This window comes from Ptychodera flava, chromosome 14 (genome assembly GCF_041260155.1).
Source record: "Ptychodera flava strain L36383 chromosome 14, AS_Pfla_20210202, whole genome shotgun sequence".
Lineage (NCBI taxonomy): Eukaryota > Metazoa > Hemichordata > Enteropneusta > Ptychoderidae > Ptychodera > Ptychodera flava.
The window spans coordinates 19,243,121-19,260,383 of record NC_091941.1 but is presented as its reverse complement, the minus strand read 5'-3'; the positions used below and the strand labels follow the sequence as shown (position 1 = coordinate 19,260,383).

At 40.2% G+C, this 17,263-nt stretch overlaps 1 protein-coding gene across 2 annotated transcripts; it reads left to right on the top strand.

Moving 5' to 3' along the window:
* The first annotated feature begins 2,106 nt into the window (after window positions 1–2,106).
* On the top strand, window positions 2,107–15,846 carry LOC139149643 (uncharacterized). 2 transcript variants are annotated; one of them, XM_070721487.1, is made up of 2 exons: window positions 2,107–2,244; window positions 13,620–15,829. In XM_070721487.1, exon 2 carries the CDS (start codon window positions 13,643–13,645, stop codon window positions 14,696–14,698), a length of 1,056 nt encoding a protein of 351 aa, XP_070577588.1. In that variant the 5' UTR covers window positions 2,107–2,244; window positions 13,620–13,642; the 3' UTR covers window positions 14,699–15,829. The 2 variants fall into 2 exon arrangements, with proteins under 2 accessions (XP_070577588.1, XP_070577587.1); XM_070721486.1 differs by lacking the exon at window positions 2,107–2,244 and adding an exon at window positions 4,264–4,427 and having other exon boundaries at window positions 13,620–15,846.
* Window positions 15,847–17,263: the final 1,417 nt, after the last annotated feature.

Here is a 17,263-nt window from a genome sequence, read left to right as displayed (position 1 = left end):
GTACGTTTCTATGTTATTGAGATCTCTGTCCATCTAGCCCTTTACAGGTCATTTATCGCTACGATTACCCTAACGAGTATCTGATCACAGTAACAAGCTATGGTACAGCTTTTGTTACAAAATCAAATGATTCCCCGGTCGGTCTTAAAACGCGGCTGGCGGAGCGGGGGAATCTGGTGTCCCTGATCGATCGAGATGCCATTGAACGACGTGAATAACAGTTGACGTAACTCATTGGCCTTACGTGCCACAGGCGACAGCTTGTTAAAGAGTCAAATCTTGGCACTTCAAAGATACATCGTCGCGTCCGATGAACTCCTTTGATTTATAACTCAAAAGCGTCATTGCAAACATAGAGAGATAAAAGCAGTCTAGCCATGCAAAAGAAAAAAAAGAATATGAGGACGGATCTTTCACAAGTCTCCCGCGGGGCTAAGATTTTAAAGGGATACAGTCGTCGGAACTGCGCTCAGAGGTCGTATGGGACCCATACGACCAATGGCAAGACTGTATCCATGGTACGATTGTGATTGATGAAAGTTTTAACATGTCTGTCATAATCTACATCGTATAATTTAAATGTTGCAGCTATGATGATGAGGTGCATCTAGATATCATACACGCAATAATTGTTTGTAAAGTAGAAACTCGCACAGGCGCAGTTCCGACGACCGTTCCCTTTAATTTCATTCATGATTCACATGAAGGCCACCATTCGGATCTAAGGACTGTGAAAAATAAATATATATAGTCTACCCTGCCATTTTCTGGTTGCAGGAGCCCAATGTATTACAATGGTATCTCAGTTAGTCTTCTGCTCATGCGAAGTTTTTTTTTCTAATATGAACTCCATGGTTCCACAAAGTGCATTGTCTTTTTTGCCGATTTAATTAAGCATACACGGAAAAAAGTCAACAGTGCAGCAGCATTTAAATTCCTTCCTTAAAGCACAGTCCCTCAACCCACAAGGGAATGTGTTTAAAGTTTGCAAGTGGAGAGAGGATTTAGATACGGCTCATATGATAACACAAAACACAACATATGGCATGTCAAATTTAAAAAGTGGCCAGCGATTTGCAGTTCGAATATCGCAATATAGGAACCTATCGGAAGCAAAACATAACTGTACAAAGAAGATAAAAATGCCCGTGTATGTTTGTCATTTCTGCGAAAGATTCAAAGTTTCACAATATGATATTAAAAACCAGAAGTGGAGTTGAGATCGGTCTCCATATTGTATTTGCTGCCCTGGCTTCTCTACATCCGCAGGGAGACGAGAACAACCTCAAATGAATGCCAAGTAAACGACACAGAAAAAGAGAAAAGAAACAAACCAGTTCCCATCCACATCTGATTTCAGTTAGATTTAAATTTCAAATACAAGGGGTTCGTGTTTTATTCTTTGAGCCAGAAAACGACAAGCTACAGAAGTTCTGGACAAGTAAAACATCGCGTCTCAGACACACTGGAAGGTGCTCTGTAAAAGTTGAACAGATACCAATATATCTCAGTCACCTGTAGAACATACGACATCTAAGTATGTGTGGTACCGCTTCCAGTAACACCGAACGATTTTCATGGTATTTTTCATGGTATTTTTCATTACATGCAACAAACGAAATCGTTTCCAGTAAATTCAAAGTAAACTATTGACCTTGCTGATAAAACGGGAGTTTTGAGTTAGACACCGTCGGTGTTATATGACTGACCAATTGCTCCCTAGGGTAACTGTATCCTGGACATAAACTTAACTACGGTGTAATTAATCTCTCGTACAGCCTTAGCAATCTGTCCCCTTGTCAAGGTTAGACGCTTTTCACATCTTCAAATCCATTGGGTTTTGAAATTGTAAAATATTTCAAGGTCTGTTGGTGTCTTTCCATCGCGTTCAGTAGGCCTGCAACGGCCCTTTGTTATTTTGCAACGAGGTGACAGTTCACTGGATTAGGCCGTTGTCATGAAGCGTGGCCTTTGTGGGTTGGTGTTTCCACTTCATTATATTGTACGCTATATTTACCGTTACACATTACAATTTAAACAAGCCGTGTTCTCTTTATGTACCATGAGACCGGGATGTGATCTGCGGTCAAACTAGCGAAGCTTGATCACCTGGGTATCGTCATTCACCCGTGAGGCATGCGCTTGCAGACGTCAACTCAGTACCCAGGTTAACGACCAGCTGGACAGAGTATTTTCAGCAAGTGAAGATCACACTGTAAGGTGGATGACCGGTCAGCCTTATCGGTAAAAATCTCAGCCTAATCCATAACAACTTTCTTCAAACATACACGCCAACATATCATTGAAGAAAAGTAATTTGCGGTAAAATTATCTCTTTGGGTTATGCGAAACATACATTCTTCAGTCGGGATAGGTGATGTTTGTTACAAGACAATAGGACCTTCCGAATTCAATTTTTGGATGCCATAACTATTGGTTTCCGTTGCATTGCTCCATAATTTACGATTCATAATTATACGAACTCAGTTATGCCGACCTATACTCGGCGTTTTTAAAACGGCAAATTTGGAAGGTCCTCATTTTCTCATGATCGTGAAAAAACAAATCAAAAAAATCTGACGCAAAAGAGATCATTATTCTCAACGATTTCATGCCCATGTGATCACATTGTACTGAGGTGTAACAAAATTCCATAGTTGTTATTAACTAGGAGAAAACACACTTTTTACGAATGCGTATGGTAAATCAGTCCTCTTGATGGCTGTTTCATGAAAACGTGTATCCTGGAAGCTTGCAAGGCCGTTAGACTCTGATTTGGCCTGTCGTGTTGAGTTAACTCAATGTGTACCTTAAAATAGTAGGTTCATGTATATGTCTGTATATTATTTTATGATAGTGCAAATAAAAGAAGCAGGAGAGTGTCAGGATGAAACAGATCTTACATTTTCCAAGTAATAAGTGCCCTTTTTTGTCCTCTTTTCCCCTTATTGCATTATTCGAATTTATTCCAGGAGATACTTTTACCAAGTTTTTGAAAATACGCCCGAATGGAAGTATTCTCGGGCATCTTCGGTCATTCACGTCGCTCAGTTGTTTAATCACGTGCACCGTCCCTCTGGGACGGTGGTCAAATACTGGCAAAATAATCGACGTTTTTCCTCGTATGATGGTGACTTCTCAATCATCTTCCCTGATAACGTTGTCTTGCTAATTTGTCCAATCGAAGCTTTCTTTTGTCGACCGTTATTGGCGTTTTGAGAAAAAGGTTTTCTAATTGCCTCGGACAATTTCTAGTAAATGTGAAAGTTGAAAATAAAAGATTAGTAATTATGGATCGCTCTCTGTTATGTTTCAATGCAAAGAATCGATTACCGTGAAGAAAAATCTAGTGAAAACATCATAATTCAAAGCGCAAAATAATTTAAGAATTCGGAAATTAAAATGTTATAAAAGTGGCTGCAACGGAAACTGATAACGGTTAAAAATGTTTACCTGGCCAATGACACTATATTGCTATTGTTGTCAGTCTTATAAAAAATTGTCAGGTTTTGTAAGCCAAGGCTACCGTCATTGAACAAAACGGTGGCGGTCATCAGTTCAGTGGTACAGCATTCAATTAGTGAGACATTTTAGAACATGAATGACATGGTGGTTTTCTACGCTCGTCCTCCAATATAACAAGAGTGGATAATTTATTGAATATCTCCTGTCTCATCTTGTATACTATGTCAAAACTGTCCTACTTGGCAGAGAGAATTCTTATCGACTGTGTGGAGATGATAAATTATATTTGACCTATAGTTTTAATGGAGATGACCTCAGCTTTTAGCACCCTCGATATAATAGAGGTTAGACGATGCGAGAAACAAACTGGTCACAACTTGACGCGAACACAATGGCAGGTCTTGCGCACAGCCGCTTCCATTACCTGCCGGGGCACGACAACTCAACCCACAATCTATTGACGCTATTGTTGGAGGGTTGGAAGATAATTAGACCATGGCCAATTTGAAAATTTTACACTGCTACAGCATTTGTGGTCAACCGTGGGAAATATTTACCAGTAAAGGAAAAACGGTCTATCTATCGGACGCTGCAAACTTTCACAAACAGGAGACAAACATTCAACATGTTTGTGGTAGTTACAACTTTGAACAATAACATTTCAGCGATGCTACTTTGTTGTCCCGGCTTCCTATTGTTGCCGGGGCATGACTACTTGGGCCCACGGTGGACGAACGTCGCGGGTTGAAGGTCAAGGTCGTCTTTGTTTACCGTTTGAGGGCGTATCGTGTTTGTTGATTCGCCCCATGGGGGAGACAGTGAGTGATGCATCGCGGTTTAATTAGTTCGTCAGATTCAATATTCATCCGTTAGTCGTTTCGAGGAGCGAGTCAAGTGTACACCTGCAACGGGTTTCTACAGGGCTGATCCGATACATTTGCCGACAGCGTCGTTCCTTGAAAGTGAGTATGGGGAAGTATCTCGTGTGTATGGTTGTGATTTATGTCACCTTTCACTGTCCTCGGAATCATTCGTTTTCTGGTATTCATATCCTCGGAATCATTCGTTTTCTGGTATTCATATTTGTCAGTTCTTGGTATGAATACATCATCTTTTTAATTGCTCTTTGCCGACGTCTTCGAATGTTTGTACACCAAAGAATATTTCCTCGATATGTGAGACTAACATCGGTTTTTCCAAGCTTACAGTTTCGGGTATGATTTCTGATTTTATGAGAAATGTAGTCAAGATTTGAACCTCTATAAGCGTTCATAACACGATGAAAACCGAGCGATATGATTGTGTCTGTCCTATGAAAACAGTTCATTGTTGCGTTCGTTATTAAGTCCTGATTCAAATTAACTGGTCAGCAGTAACAGTTCAATATTGATTCACTAATGTTTGCAATGATAATACAATCCTGAGTTTACTTTGCTGGTGAGTTCAATATACTTTTGCTCTAGCAATAAATTGCTGTTGAAGGCAGGAACAAAAGACACGCTAAAAAACAAACACAAAACAAACCAAAAACTCGACAAAATTTAGAGTAACCGTACGGCTACTGTCATTTCCATTTGGGCGGTTGGCTGAACATGAAAAATTCATTGTACTCGGTACCATCATTGATAATTACTCTTTCAGTCGAAAGCAAAGCAAAGCAAAGCAACCCCTATGTTGCGCATGCGTGCCCGGATCATCTTGTCGTTACTTGATGCACAGGTCCAGTAGGCATAATTTGTGATGATTTTTTCCTATTATTATCATAAAAATAATTATGAATATTAATAAATTATTAATATGAAATACAGAATATTTAAACTTTTTTACACACAATGTCGTCTACTTTGTGTAAATGCTGTCTGGAAACTCCATGATAATTATGATTATTAATAAATTATGATTATGATTAATAAAGTCATATTTTACACATTGTAATGTGCTTATGTGAACAACCCTCTGGAAACCCTTATATAGTTTCACAATCTATGCCAAAATATACAAGTGACACCATTGCCCAGGTTCAGTCTGCGGCGAGAGTTACCATTGCCCAGGTTCAGTCTACGGCGAGAGTTACTACACAGTGTACACTGTGTAGTAACTCTCGCCGTAGACTGAACCTGGCAACGGTAACTCTCGCCGTAGACTGAACCTGGGCAATGGTGTCACTTGTATATTTTGGCATAGATTGTGAAACTATATAAGGGTTTCCAGAGGGTTGTTCATATAAGCACATTACAATGTGTAAAATATGACTTTATTAATCATAATCATAATTTATTAGGCCCCTAATAATCATAATTATCACAACAATGGAGTTTCCAGACAGCATTTAACAAAGTAGACGACATTGTGTGTAAAAATGTTTTAATATTCTGTAACATTCATATTAATAATTTATTAATATTCATAATTATTTTTTATGACAATAATAGGAAACAATCATCACAAATTATGTCTACTGGACCTGTGGTTTTGCGGAACGGCGGGTGGGGGGGTTGGGATGGGGTTGAAGAACGTTTATCATCGAGACGATTAAAGAAATTCAGCGCCCGCACCGACGCAAAAGGGATGCGAACGTATTTATCTGAGAATTCAAATGTCTGAGCCCTTGAGTGTTTCCACGTTCAATGTCTGGACTTTCGTTGGTTTTCAATCGATATGCACGGGCGAAAGTCTCCAGTTTCCATCCGGGACAGCGTTACTTGGAAACGCCTACTGCGCGCGCATTTCGAACACGGCATCTCGAGGATAAACAGAGAGAATGCAAAATCTTTTATCATATCGCGCTTAAACGTTTTCAGAAATGAGTAATAAATTTCCCTATGTCAATTTGTTGACTAGTCTCTTTCAAGACGATGTCAAATACTGCACATGTCCGACACAAATTTGGAATATCCGTTCCACCAGACGTTCGGCGAATAGGATCGCCTCAGTGTTCGCAGCATATTTTCTCCTCGTAGGCGTAACAGAATGGGCTCCTTTGGAAAAATGTATAACTGTATTGTGGCTCATTCATTTTGCCTCTGTACTGCACACGGTGTTTATAAACATGCTGTCGTTGATAATCTAGCAGTACGAGTGGTGATTGTTCACATTTTTGTCAAGACAGTCCAGTGAGCAATTTCTTCACCAACTATCTTGTCAGAAAAACCCTCGTCATTTACAGTTGTATGTCCGGGCTGTATGTTCGTAACGATATGTCGATGTCTTTGCGCGCGCGTCAGCAATCATATTTGAGCTATGATCCCACTACTGTTCAGACACATGTTCTTCAAACACTCTTTTTATTTATCTTGAAAATATTTTGAAAAACCTGAAACATAAGAAGGCGTTAAGGTAATATGCACCTTGAAAGAGAAAGACTTTAACTTTTGCTCAGAATTTCCTTAAGGAATCTTTCAACCATTCTCTTTCAAAATAAAGAATATAAATCAGGGGTCACAGTGCAAATTTTGTTACTAGAGAAACAAATACCCCAAGATTTACCGATATTTAAAATTCAAAATGGACGCCATCCTGTGTTAGCTGTATGGATAAAAATAAATCTTTCGAATTTCGAAAAACTAAGCGAGTGAAACGTTTTCTTACACCAAGAGCTTTAAAATGAACCCCCACAAGTGGTACATCATAAAAAAAATTGTAAAAGTTTGAGAGTCCCGAGGCGCATTCTACCTTAAAAGTTAATTAAGAGTGAGATCATGAAACGTGTATGAACTCTTTAATGACTCAGAGAGTGGATGCATGTCATTTTTAATTTTTCGAATTGGTACTAAAACTATTTTCTTCCATCGCATTCTCTGTGTCAGATGTACACTTCTAATCAGTTTGTATTTGAAACGTCCGAATCACACACAGCTTGTAAACTCATCTAGCCTTTGCACCACATCCGCTCGAAGCCTTTGGTGTGTTGTGTCTGTGTGTGTGTGTGGGGGGGGGGGGCTAGAAAATTGCACTCGAAAATCCAGGCGCAAAGCGCACACGTGTCATATTGTAATGGTCAACAGATGAATTTAATATCAGGGTTTGACAGAATTTTTTATCGGGCAACTATGCATCTACTAGGCGTGTTCTAAATTTAAAAACCTCACAGGGATTCGTTTTTCGTTGATACATGTATACATCATACTGCGAAAAATCTGACAACGGTGGTAGGCCGGATCATTTTCGAGGGTCTATGGGTCGATGAATGCCGCATGCGCAGATAGGCCTGATGCCGACAATGATGCTGTCATACGAATATGACAGAAACTAGCGAACGCTCGAGCCACATTTTTACAACTTAAGTCGTACTGTCTGTGTGCCGCCGAGGCTCATTGTCCCCATACAACAATAACAGAAGTCAGGAAATTAAACATCTCAGTACCTCGCGACTTTTGTCACGGTTTTGTAACCACCGATCACCGAAAATTTATCAGAATTTAGGTTTATATAACATGAACATAGGCGCAGCGGGACAGAGTTGTGTTCTGTTAAACTAACATTGGGGCAAATCTGTTTGCTTCCCTACAGATTGGACTAGAAATACCCACTTAACATAATATGTTATTACCTCAAAATTAAACCTAGTCAGGCAGATTAAAAGAACCAAATTAAATACGTCGTAACACGATTCCTACGTCATTGTCAGGGACATGGTAGATTTCTCGCATTCTTGTTTACGAGGTCGCATATGATCTCGAGAATCATCAGTTATTGTTGGCGAACTCGACAGAAAACACTTCTCACTAACGCAACAAACCGTCTTGAACTCTATTTCAGCATGACCGTGTTCTCTTCTGTCGGTGTCAGAGACTTTTTGTGTGCGAATATCCATATGTGAGCGAGTTCTGTTTTAGGTACCGTTCAGTTTTTACGGCCGGGGGGGCCCCGGCAAAATCCAGGGGGGGGGGTCATCAAAATTTGGAATCCGCAAAGGGGGGGGTCATCGCTTTTTCACTGGTAGGAAAGGGGGGGTCACCACATTTTCAAAAACCTAATACCAACAATAAAGTTCACTTTATGCCATAGCCATGATCGACCCTCTTTACCGGCGGGCCGCCTTCGGCGGCCCACCACAATAAATATACATTATGTATTACCCATGACCCTCTTAACGGGCAGACGCCTTTGGCGGCCTGCTCCAATTAGGTTTACTTCATGCAATGGCCATGATCGACCCTCTTTACCGGCGGGCCGCCTGCGGCGGCCCACTCCAATAAATTGACTTTATGTAATACCCCACGGCAATCTTAATGGCCGTGCGCCTTTAGCGGCCCTGTCCAGTAAAGTCTACTTTATGCAATAGCCATGATCGACCCTCTCTACCGGCGTGCCACCTTTGGTGGCCCACTAGAATAAAGTTGACTTTACGTAATGGCCCATGACCCTCTTAACCGGGGCTGCCTTTGGCGAACCACTCCAATAAGTTCACTTTATACAATGTCCATGGACATGAGTTGTCTATGGAAATGAAGTTAAAAATTGCCTTACAGTCGTCCTAATTAACAGACGTTTCAATGGATGTGGCTGAGAAGTTTGTGCACTGGCATCTCTGCTACACGAATAAAGTGCGCCGCGTACCGGAGTTGAAATCCAAACCATGCGGGTAAATTTGACATATGGGTTTTGGTTATTTTTAAGCGGGGGGGGGGGGGGGGGTTCATCATTTTTTTCGTCTGACAAAGGGGGGTCATCTTTTTTTTCACGAAAAATGCAGGGGGGGTCTATATTTTTTTGAACACCGGCGACAAGATTTTGCCGCCCCCCCCCGGCCGTAAAAACTGAACGCTCTTTTACTACCTGAAAAATCTGATTATCTGGCGTCGATACCAAACTCATAGGCTGTTTTATTTTTTAATGAAATTTTCATAATTCTTTAAATTTCTTTTCAAACAATGTTGTTTTTTATTAACAAAAAGAAAACGTTAAAAGGGAGGGAAAACAAACATTTGAAGAGCAAGAAACAAAACGTGTTGTAAAAGTTTAAGTTTATGTCGGTTACAGCTCGGGAAGAGACGGTGGTTACGGTGTTACGTACATAGAATAAAGGTAGCACTCGGGACATTGCATTCAGAGAGAAGCGAAAACACGTGACGTACTATTCAATGCCCAATTATCGCGAACAACATTTATTAGCCACCACATTACCTGTTATTTTCGGACAACTATTTTGTACAGAGTCTGCCGCAAAGTAAATCGGCGTCTCCGTGGCTGCACTTTCCGGCTCACCTCCTTGCGAGAACAATAGATCAACGTTTTCACGTCCGACTTGAATGACAGTGCGTCAGTCGCCTTAATTTTCGCAATTTGTAGACCACAAGTCACAGCTCATTTCTCGCACATAAATGGCTAACCAACAGTAAATCCTGATGTCCATACGCTGCCTGTGTGATAGATAGATAGATAGATAGATAGATAGATAGATAGATAGATAGATAGATAGATAGATAGATAGCCATGATGTACAATACATAGATGTGTACATGTGGAGTAAATTGCATGCATAGATAAATTTGTAACAGTAACTTGAAATTATGGACTTAAAATGCGGTGATCCGAGTGGATAAATATTTTATCGCTAGGATCAACTTTAATTGTCAGGGAATTGCCCCTACTGTTTATTGGTGGGATTAGCAAGTTTACGGGATGTATTGAGTTCAGACGATTTTCACATTTCTGAGTAGGATCAGAAATGTAAGTGGGTCATCGATTTCTCAGTTAGAAGCTCAATCTGTGTCATCGATGTTCCCCGTTGTTTAGAACATACAGGCATATCGTACCAGTCGACATCACTGACAAGTGACTAAACACCTTATTGATGCAAAGACAGTTGTTTCAAATACATGTAACAACGTTTAGTGCTGTGTTTTGGCAATCGTAAATTTTGCAAGTAATGACTTGTTTTTAATTGACGCCCTGTTATATCTTTATACGGCAACGACCACAGATAGAAAAAAAGTTGTTGGTGAAAGGTCATTTGTATTTGGTAAAAGTGCATGATACACACACACACACACACACACACACACACACACACACACACACACACATATATATATATATATATATATATACAGAGAGAGCAGAGATAGTTAGATAGATAGATAGATAGATAGATAGGTAGATAGATAGATAGATAGATAGATAGATAGATAGATAGATAGATAGATAGATAGATAGATAGATAGATAGATAGAGAGATGCACAGAGGTAAGTATCGCATCATGTTTTCTTATAACTTCATATTGGTATTGTCATGGACAGCTAGCTAGCCTATTTTGAGAACTTGTGACCAGAGATATTTTGTATGTAATATGCCAAGCTAAGGTATTTGACCAGACTGAAAATTGACAGTTAAAAAGCTGTCCGCGACTGCTATCCCGCCCTTTACGATCAAAATGTTTGCGATTACGTCCACCAAATTTCGTCTCTTTAGACTCCCCAACAGGACAACACCCTCCCCCACTACATAAGCTTCCCACAACCATGTATCTGCCAGCTGTTTGGCCGTCCTTTAGAACATTCTGTCCCTAAAGATCAAACAAAAACAGCTGAACCATTCTCCTTGTCCATCCTCTGAGCGTTTCACAAGTTGCCTGCTGCCCAAAAGAATAACAATTCCTTGCTCGTTATAATGCTGACAAGTGCTCGAGATTTAAAAATTGCTGAGCAGCCAAGAAACCCCCGTTTGAGATACCCCTTTATTTCGCTGACAGCTTCGTCGACTGGCCCGTACCGTGTAGTTTAGTCTCTGAACGGCGATTTTTAGCCTTCGCCGGAGTGGAGGAATGCAAAAAAACCCCCCCAAAAACCAAGGCCAAAACGTTTAGATTCTCGGCAAAGCACCGTGCTGTCTCTTAACTTTATCTATGTATTTAGTCATTGTGGTCGGAAAGGAGATAAAATTACATTAATCGTTTACTAAAAATAAGTCTTTTACAGAGTATATAGAAGACTTTTGAAAGTCATTCAGATGCGCCGAAAAGTCTACATCCATGGATGTTCGATCGATGTAACTATTCACTTTAATGAATCACGAGGTCCATGACACTAGAATGGCAAGTTTCACAAGGTTTATTTTGTAATTCCCTCGTTTGTTCCACATGTCCGACAATGAAACGATTTAATACAGTGGCAATAGCCACACAACAGGGTATAAAGGCCTGTGTATGCATTATGGTTATGCAAGAGCCAACAGGCGTCACTATATGCTTGATGAAGTTGATCGGTTTACTTTCACTACGTAATGGGCAAAACTCGGAACTTTGCCATAGAGTTGAACTAAAAAGGGGGCAGTAGCCGTAATTTTTTATAAGATGTTCATTATTTTTGTTCCAGAAAATGGGTGCATTTTCTTATTCCACTCGCACGCCGCGTTGAAAAACAAAGTATCATACACAACGTGGAATATGCAAATTTTACTGTTGACAAATGAATTCTAGTCCGGACTAGAATTCAGTTGTTAACGGTAATATCGGGCATTTTTATACGCATACAGGGTGCGTTTATGAGTAGAACACCGGGCGTTTCGCCAAGATTTCGGAAACAGAACAGCAAATCGCTTTTCACAGAAATAACTGCGAAATACCCGGTAACCTACGGCTAATGGATCGTTCAGTGTTTGTATTGAAAGGTTCTCAACTGTTTCGGATGTTGAAAAACTTCTGAAATCTTGACGACGTTCTGGAACGAAGCCAACCAAAACAGAATCGACGATGCTGTACAATTTTTATATCGATGCTATGATGTACATGTACAGATATTGATGAGGGTATCTAGACTAGGATTGGAAGCTAAAGGCGGGTGAACGTTGTACAGCGTACATATGAAAGAATTCAGGTGCGAATGCTGACGTCGGTTGACAAGTGCAATTATGATGGGCGCATACAGCCCAAAGATACATGTAGTATGCGCTCAAAAGTGAAAAACTTTAACTTTTACTCAAACTTTCTTAAATGAAAATTTAAACCATTCTTTCACCAATTCAAACAAAAAATGAGAGTTCATCGCGCCAAGTTTGGTACCAGCGAAACAAATTACGTATAACATTTAGTGATGCTTGAAATTCAAAATGGCCGCCATTCTTGTGATAACTCTATGAGAAAAAATAAAATTTTCGATTTGTGAAAAACTAAGACGGTGAAATTTTTTCTTACTCCAAGATCTTTGAAATAAGTTTTTACAAGTGGTAGATCAGGAAAGAATAGTAAAAATTTGAGAATCAAAATATCTGTGCCCATGGCGTATTCCATCCTAAAGGGGGACTTAAAAAGGCATGAGGAGACTTACATTTCTTCTTAACTTCGAAAGTGGTATAATATGATTTTTTAAAAGTTAGAATTTATTTGAAATTTGAAATACAGCGACACTCCGTACAGACTGAGAGTGTTTATCGTTTACTTTGTAAGACTCGATACTACCTTTTCGAGCATAACAAAATTATTGTCAATAAAGTAACAATTCTTAGTAATTCTGAACGTCGGCTGGTAGATAATGATATTGCACAACTTGTACATTTTAATGTACTGATGCATGTAGAACATAAGGGATTAGGTTTGGATTGAAACAAAGTTCGGTAACATGATGTATGCTATTTTGTCGTTCAATCGATTGAGGGAATCAGAGAGAGAGAGAGAGAGAGAGAGAGAGAGAGAGAGAGAGAGAGAGAGAGAGAGAGAGAGAGTATATAATGTGGCATCAGTTGTTCTTCATCATCATAGTGACCGATGTGCCATGCTACAAATTATGCAAAGCCACAATATGTTACATATCTAAACGTTTGCTGATTGCCGTAATTGCGTAGAGGTCATGTTGCCGAACACATTTCAGCCAATGTGTTTTTTTAATTGCCTTTTAAGTGGTTATACCAATCAATTCCTAGTTTCCATGACGACACTGGCCGGGGTCGAGTTTTTTTTTCACGAAACTGCAGTTTGGTAATTAGCTGTACGTGTACCTTTGAAATTATTTACAAATTGAATGACTACGGTGTTCCAGTTGTAAACTAATTGACCGTTGTGATGTAGGAATTTGACGATTGACTGCCCAATAGCTGGGATGTTTACATCTCGGTGGATATAAAGTGACTTTATATAGAGTATAGCAAGGCGGTCTGGTCATAAAACCTGGTGTTACACAACAACTCAACTATAGATATTTCCATTTCTTTTCTAAAGGGTATTGTCAGAGGCCGTAACTCATGCCTTCTGCCGTCGTTACCTTGAAAGGGATGAATGCACGTGCGCGGAACCGAACAAAAGCGGCTGACTTTGATGGCAACGACGTGAATGGTTTTAAAAGGGTCACCACCTTCTCCGAGGCCCACTACAGAAGACGGTGTCGCGCACTCGATGTCAACCTCATGAAACACAAGAGCGCGATAGTGCTCGAGTACCAACTCGCCAGCATGGATCTTGCCAGCGAGCAGAAACTGATGAGAATGAAACTGCGCAAGCTACAAATTACAAAGGATAACATCGAAAGGCAGAGGCAACTCACGCGAAGAAAATCTCTGGACCTAGCGCAGTTGGAGGCACCCGAAAGTGAACGAACTTTTGCGCGAGAACTCTCGGAAGATTCCGTCGTTTCGAAACAAAAGTCGAGTCAATCGAAATCTCAGCCCTCGAAAAAATCAGACGACTCGAACGGAAGGAGAAAGAGCTGTGGTTCTGTCGATCTTTCCATGATATCCTCACGAAGATCGCAGTTTGAAGATTCTGCCCGACCGAGACAGCGGCTACCCAGTGAGGAGTCGGCGAATTCTGTTAAGTCGCCGTCCCGACCCGTCAAGCTGCCCGATATTGACTTGATCACAAGGATGAAGGTTCAACCTGCCATACGCAAGTGGAAAGCATTTAAGAAAAAGAAGGAAATTATCTCCACAACTTTCATCACAGACAATCCTGGTCGGGAAAGCGTTCGCCTTTCGCTTGAAAGGCGCAACAGCCTACAGAACTTGGGAACCACCGCGGGTCTCAGTGATGGTCGTCAAAGGGGCGCGCCTAGGGACCTGGCAGCAGTGGCGCCGAAGCCGCTGTACCAGAGGAAAAACAGCCTGACTGCAGGAAAACAAGGACTGTCGAGTTGGCTCGGAATAAACGAGAACAAATTGAAAACCACGCGGAGGAGGTCTGTGCCGTGCATCGATAGCGATGCAAACGCGCGGGAGAAAATGGACGAGAAAAGAATTTCCTTTGCAGCGTTAGTGGAGACCGTCATGGCCATGAAGTCATCGGGCGTAATACAGGATGTTTAATATCACCAAAATGATTGCTCGAGGTGGACAGTTTGTATACAGCAAACCGAAGCAATGATAGAAAATGTGTAAATCTATTTTATACCATATATTATCAATGTATGTATGGAGTGGTATCTTTAACCGACGATTTGGTTCAGTGCAAAATGTTTTACAGGGAATTCCATCATGCTTATTTGATAACATATAGATGGTGACGCAATACCACATCGAAGCAAACTTAATGAATCATCTATACATTGAGCCAGACACTGTGTCGTCCTACTCGACCAACTGTCATCTGTCATTGGAAATGAAAGGAAGTTAATCAGATTCCTCAGACACGTAGCCATTTTTCGGCATGATGGTTTTTGAAAAGGTGAGAGACAGCCACACAAGTTCAACGAAGGAAGTGGATTCAAACGGAGATGGATGGGCAAATAAGAAATATCCGAGCTGTCGAGGTCACTGTCGGAGTAAAGAGTATTGTTTTAATCACGAAATAAATGAACACCCTGTTATAAATTGTGACTTCAGGACTTTGAAAGGGAATGCTAGACAATATTGAAAAACAATCGTCGGAACTGCGCCTGCGCGGGTTTCTTGTATATGTAAACAGTGTATTTCGTGCACGATATCTAGATAGACCTCATCATCATTGCTGCATAACACTTAAATTATACGATGTAGATTATGATAGACATATCTTAACTTTCATCAGTCACCATCGTACCTTGGATACGTTTACATTTGTCGTATGGGTCCCATACGACCTTTGAGCGCAGTTGCGACGACAGTATTCCTTTAACGGTCCACATATTACAACGAACAACCATACCTTGTCGCTAAATCAATCAACCCACGGTCCCTTTTTTAGCAAACAGTATATCAATCGAGCAAATACGCCATATTTGGATCGATGAATAATGGAGAGCCAGTCAGTCGTCATATGAACAATATTTCTGGACAAGGGGGAAAGAAAAAATGCGGTCAGTTTTATTGTGTTTGTAAATTGTATTTATTGGGAATATAATGAAGAGTAAGACACCATACAATACAACAGCAATTTCATTTTAATGTGTTCAGTTTATTGTATGTCATAAATATTGTTGGAAACATCTTTTACTGAAGGATAATAAAAATAAAATTCAGTTATTTTAAGTTGTAAGCGACATCGGACTGATTTTAAAACAAAGTCAGGCCGAATTATGAGAGAGAGAGAGAGAGAGAGAGAGAGAGAGAGAGAGAGAGAGAGAGAGAGAGAGAGAGAGAGAGAGAGAGAGAGAGAGAGAGAGAGATTTTCAATTTCAAGTGAACGCTGGGCATGCAGCACTGCACCCTCCAAGATTGCATTAGTTACGGTATCTGTTTATTATCTCCATGGTTACGATAAGGGCTTGTGGAATTTTAATCAACGGGACGATTTCACAAATTTATAAACTTCATTCAGAGAAAAACATTTGCTTTGGAAACGAAATGATTATGGAAAATTGCCAACAGTTATTGAGTTTGCACCCGTAAGGGCGACTATTCGTAAGGGTCGACAGCCCTGTTAATCCTGACAGTTGGCAAAAACTGGTCAGACATGCAGAGTCTTTTTATTTTCATGAGTGTATTTCTGTATAACTTTTGAATATGGCTTTAATATTTGATAGTAGCACGATTAGAACTAATTTTGGATAATTGGATGGTGAAGTAATGTCGATTTAATCTACAAATGTTATGCTATATGGCACCTACCACTTTTGTGAAATTTGCAAAATATAAAATCCAATTATCCAAAATTAGTTCCGATCGTGTTTAGTATTTGTGATAACATCTTAAATAATTGACATATACCGTTGACTAATAGCAATACTTCAATTTTCGCCATATCTGTCGACAGAAGTTTACGTGGAATTAAGACGCCCTCAACGTTGTCTATTCTATGTTGTGCAACCAAAAATTAGAGAGTCAAAATATCACCACTGGATATACATCACGACATTCATTTTCTGGGCCTGGTCGTAAAAAGTGGTTACTTAAGCAATAAAGCACCCCCAACGACGGTATACCACGAGATTTTGATCAGTTCACAACCTAGTTTGTTCAAGGACGCATCATCGACGTCAGCAGGAAGTGGTAAATGATCGATAAGGTTTCAAATTCAATTTGACGCTCTCTTCAACGTTCTGAATACACTGGCTAGGGGCCAAACTTGCATTTCGCGCCTTTAGATGTCCACATTTTTGGTATCTAGAGAGAAAAGGGACAGTTAGGGCCTACATACTCTCAAACTCCTTCTCGTCTCATTTAGGTTTACCATCTTTTTAGGGTCCATTATTTAACGAAACTAATATAACATATCAATAATATGCCATGGGCCTACAGTATTTCACGTCATGACTGACAAAGGACTAGGAGCAGACGATCGCAGCGGTGACTGTGAACATAACTTGGTGAACTTTTACTAGCAGTTTCTGAGAGTTCTGTTGCCAGTAATGGTGACTGTGTTACGTGAACTCCACCTAAAAGCCGATTCTTTCTGTGCGCTGCACAGTGATTTCCCACAATGCATGTTGGTTTAGGCCTACGTAAATTTGAAAC

Excerpts from the sequence above, each read along its gene's own strand:
- LOC139149643 (XM_070721486.1), top strand. The coding sequence starts at position 13,643 with ATGCCTTCTGCCGTCGTTACCTTGAAAGGGATGAATGCACGTGCGCGG.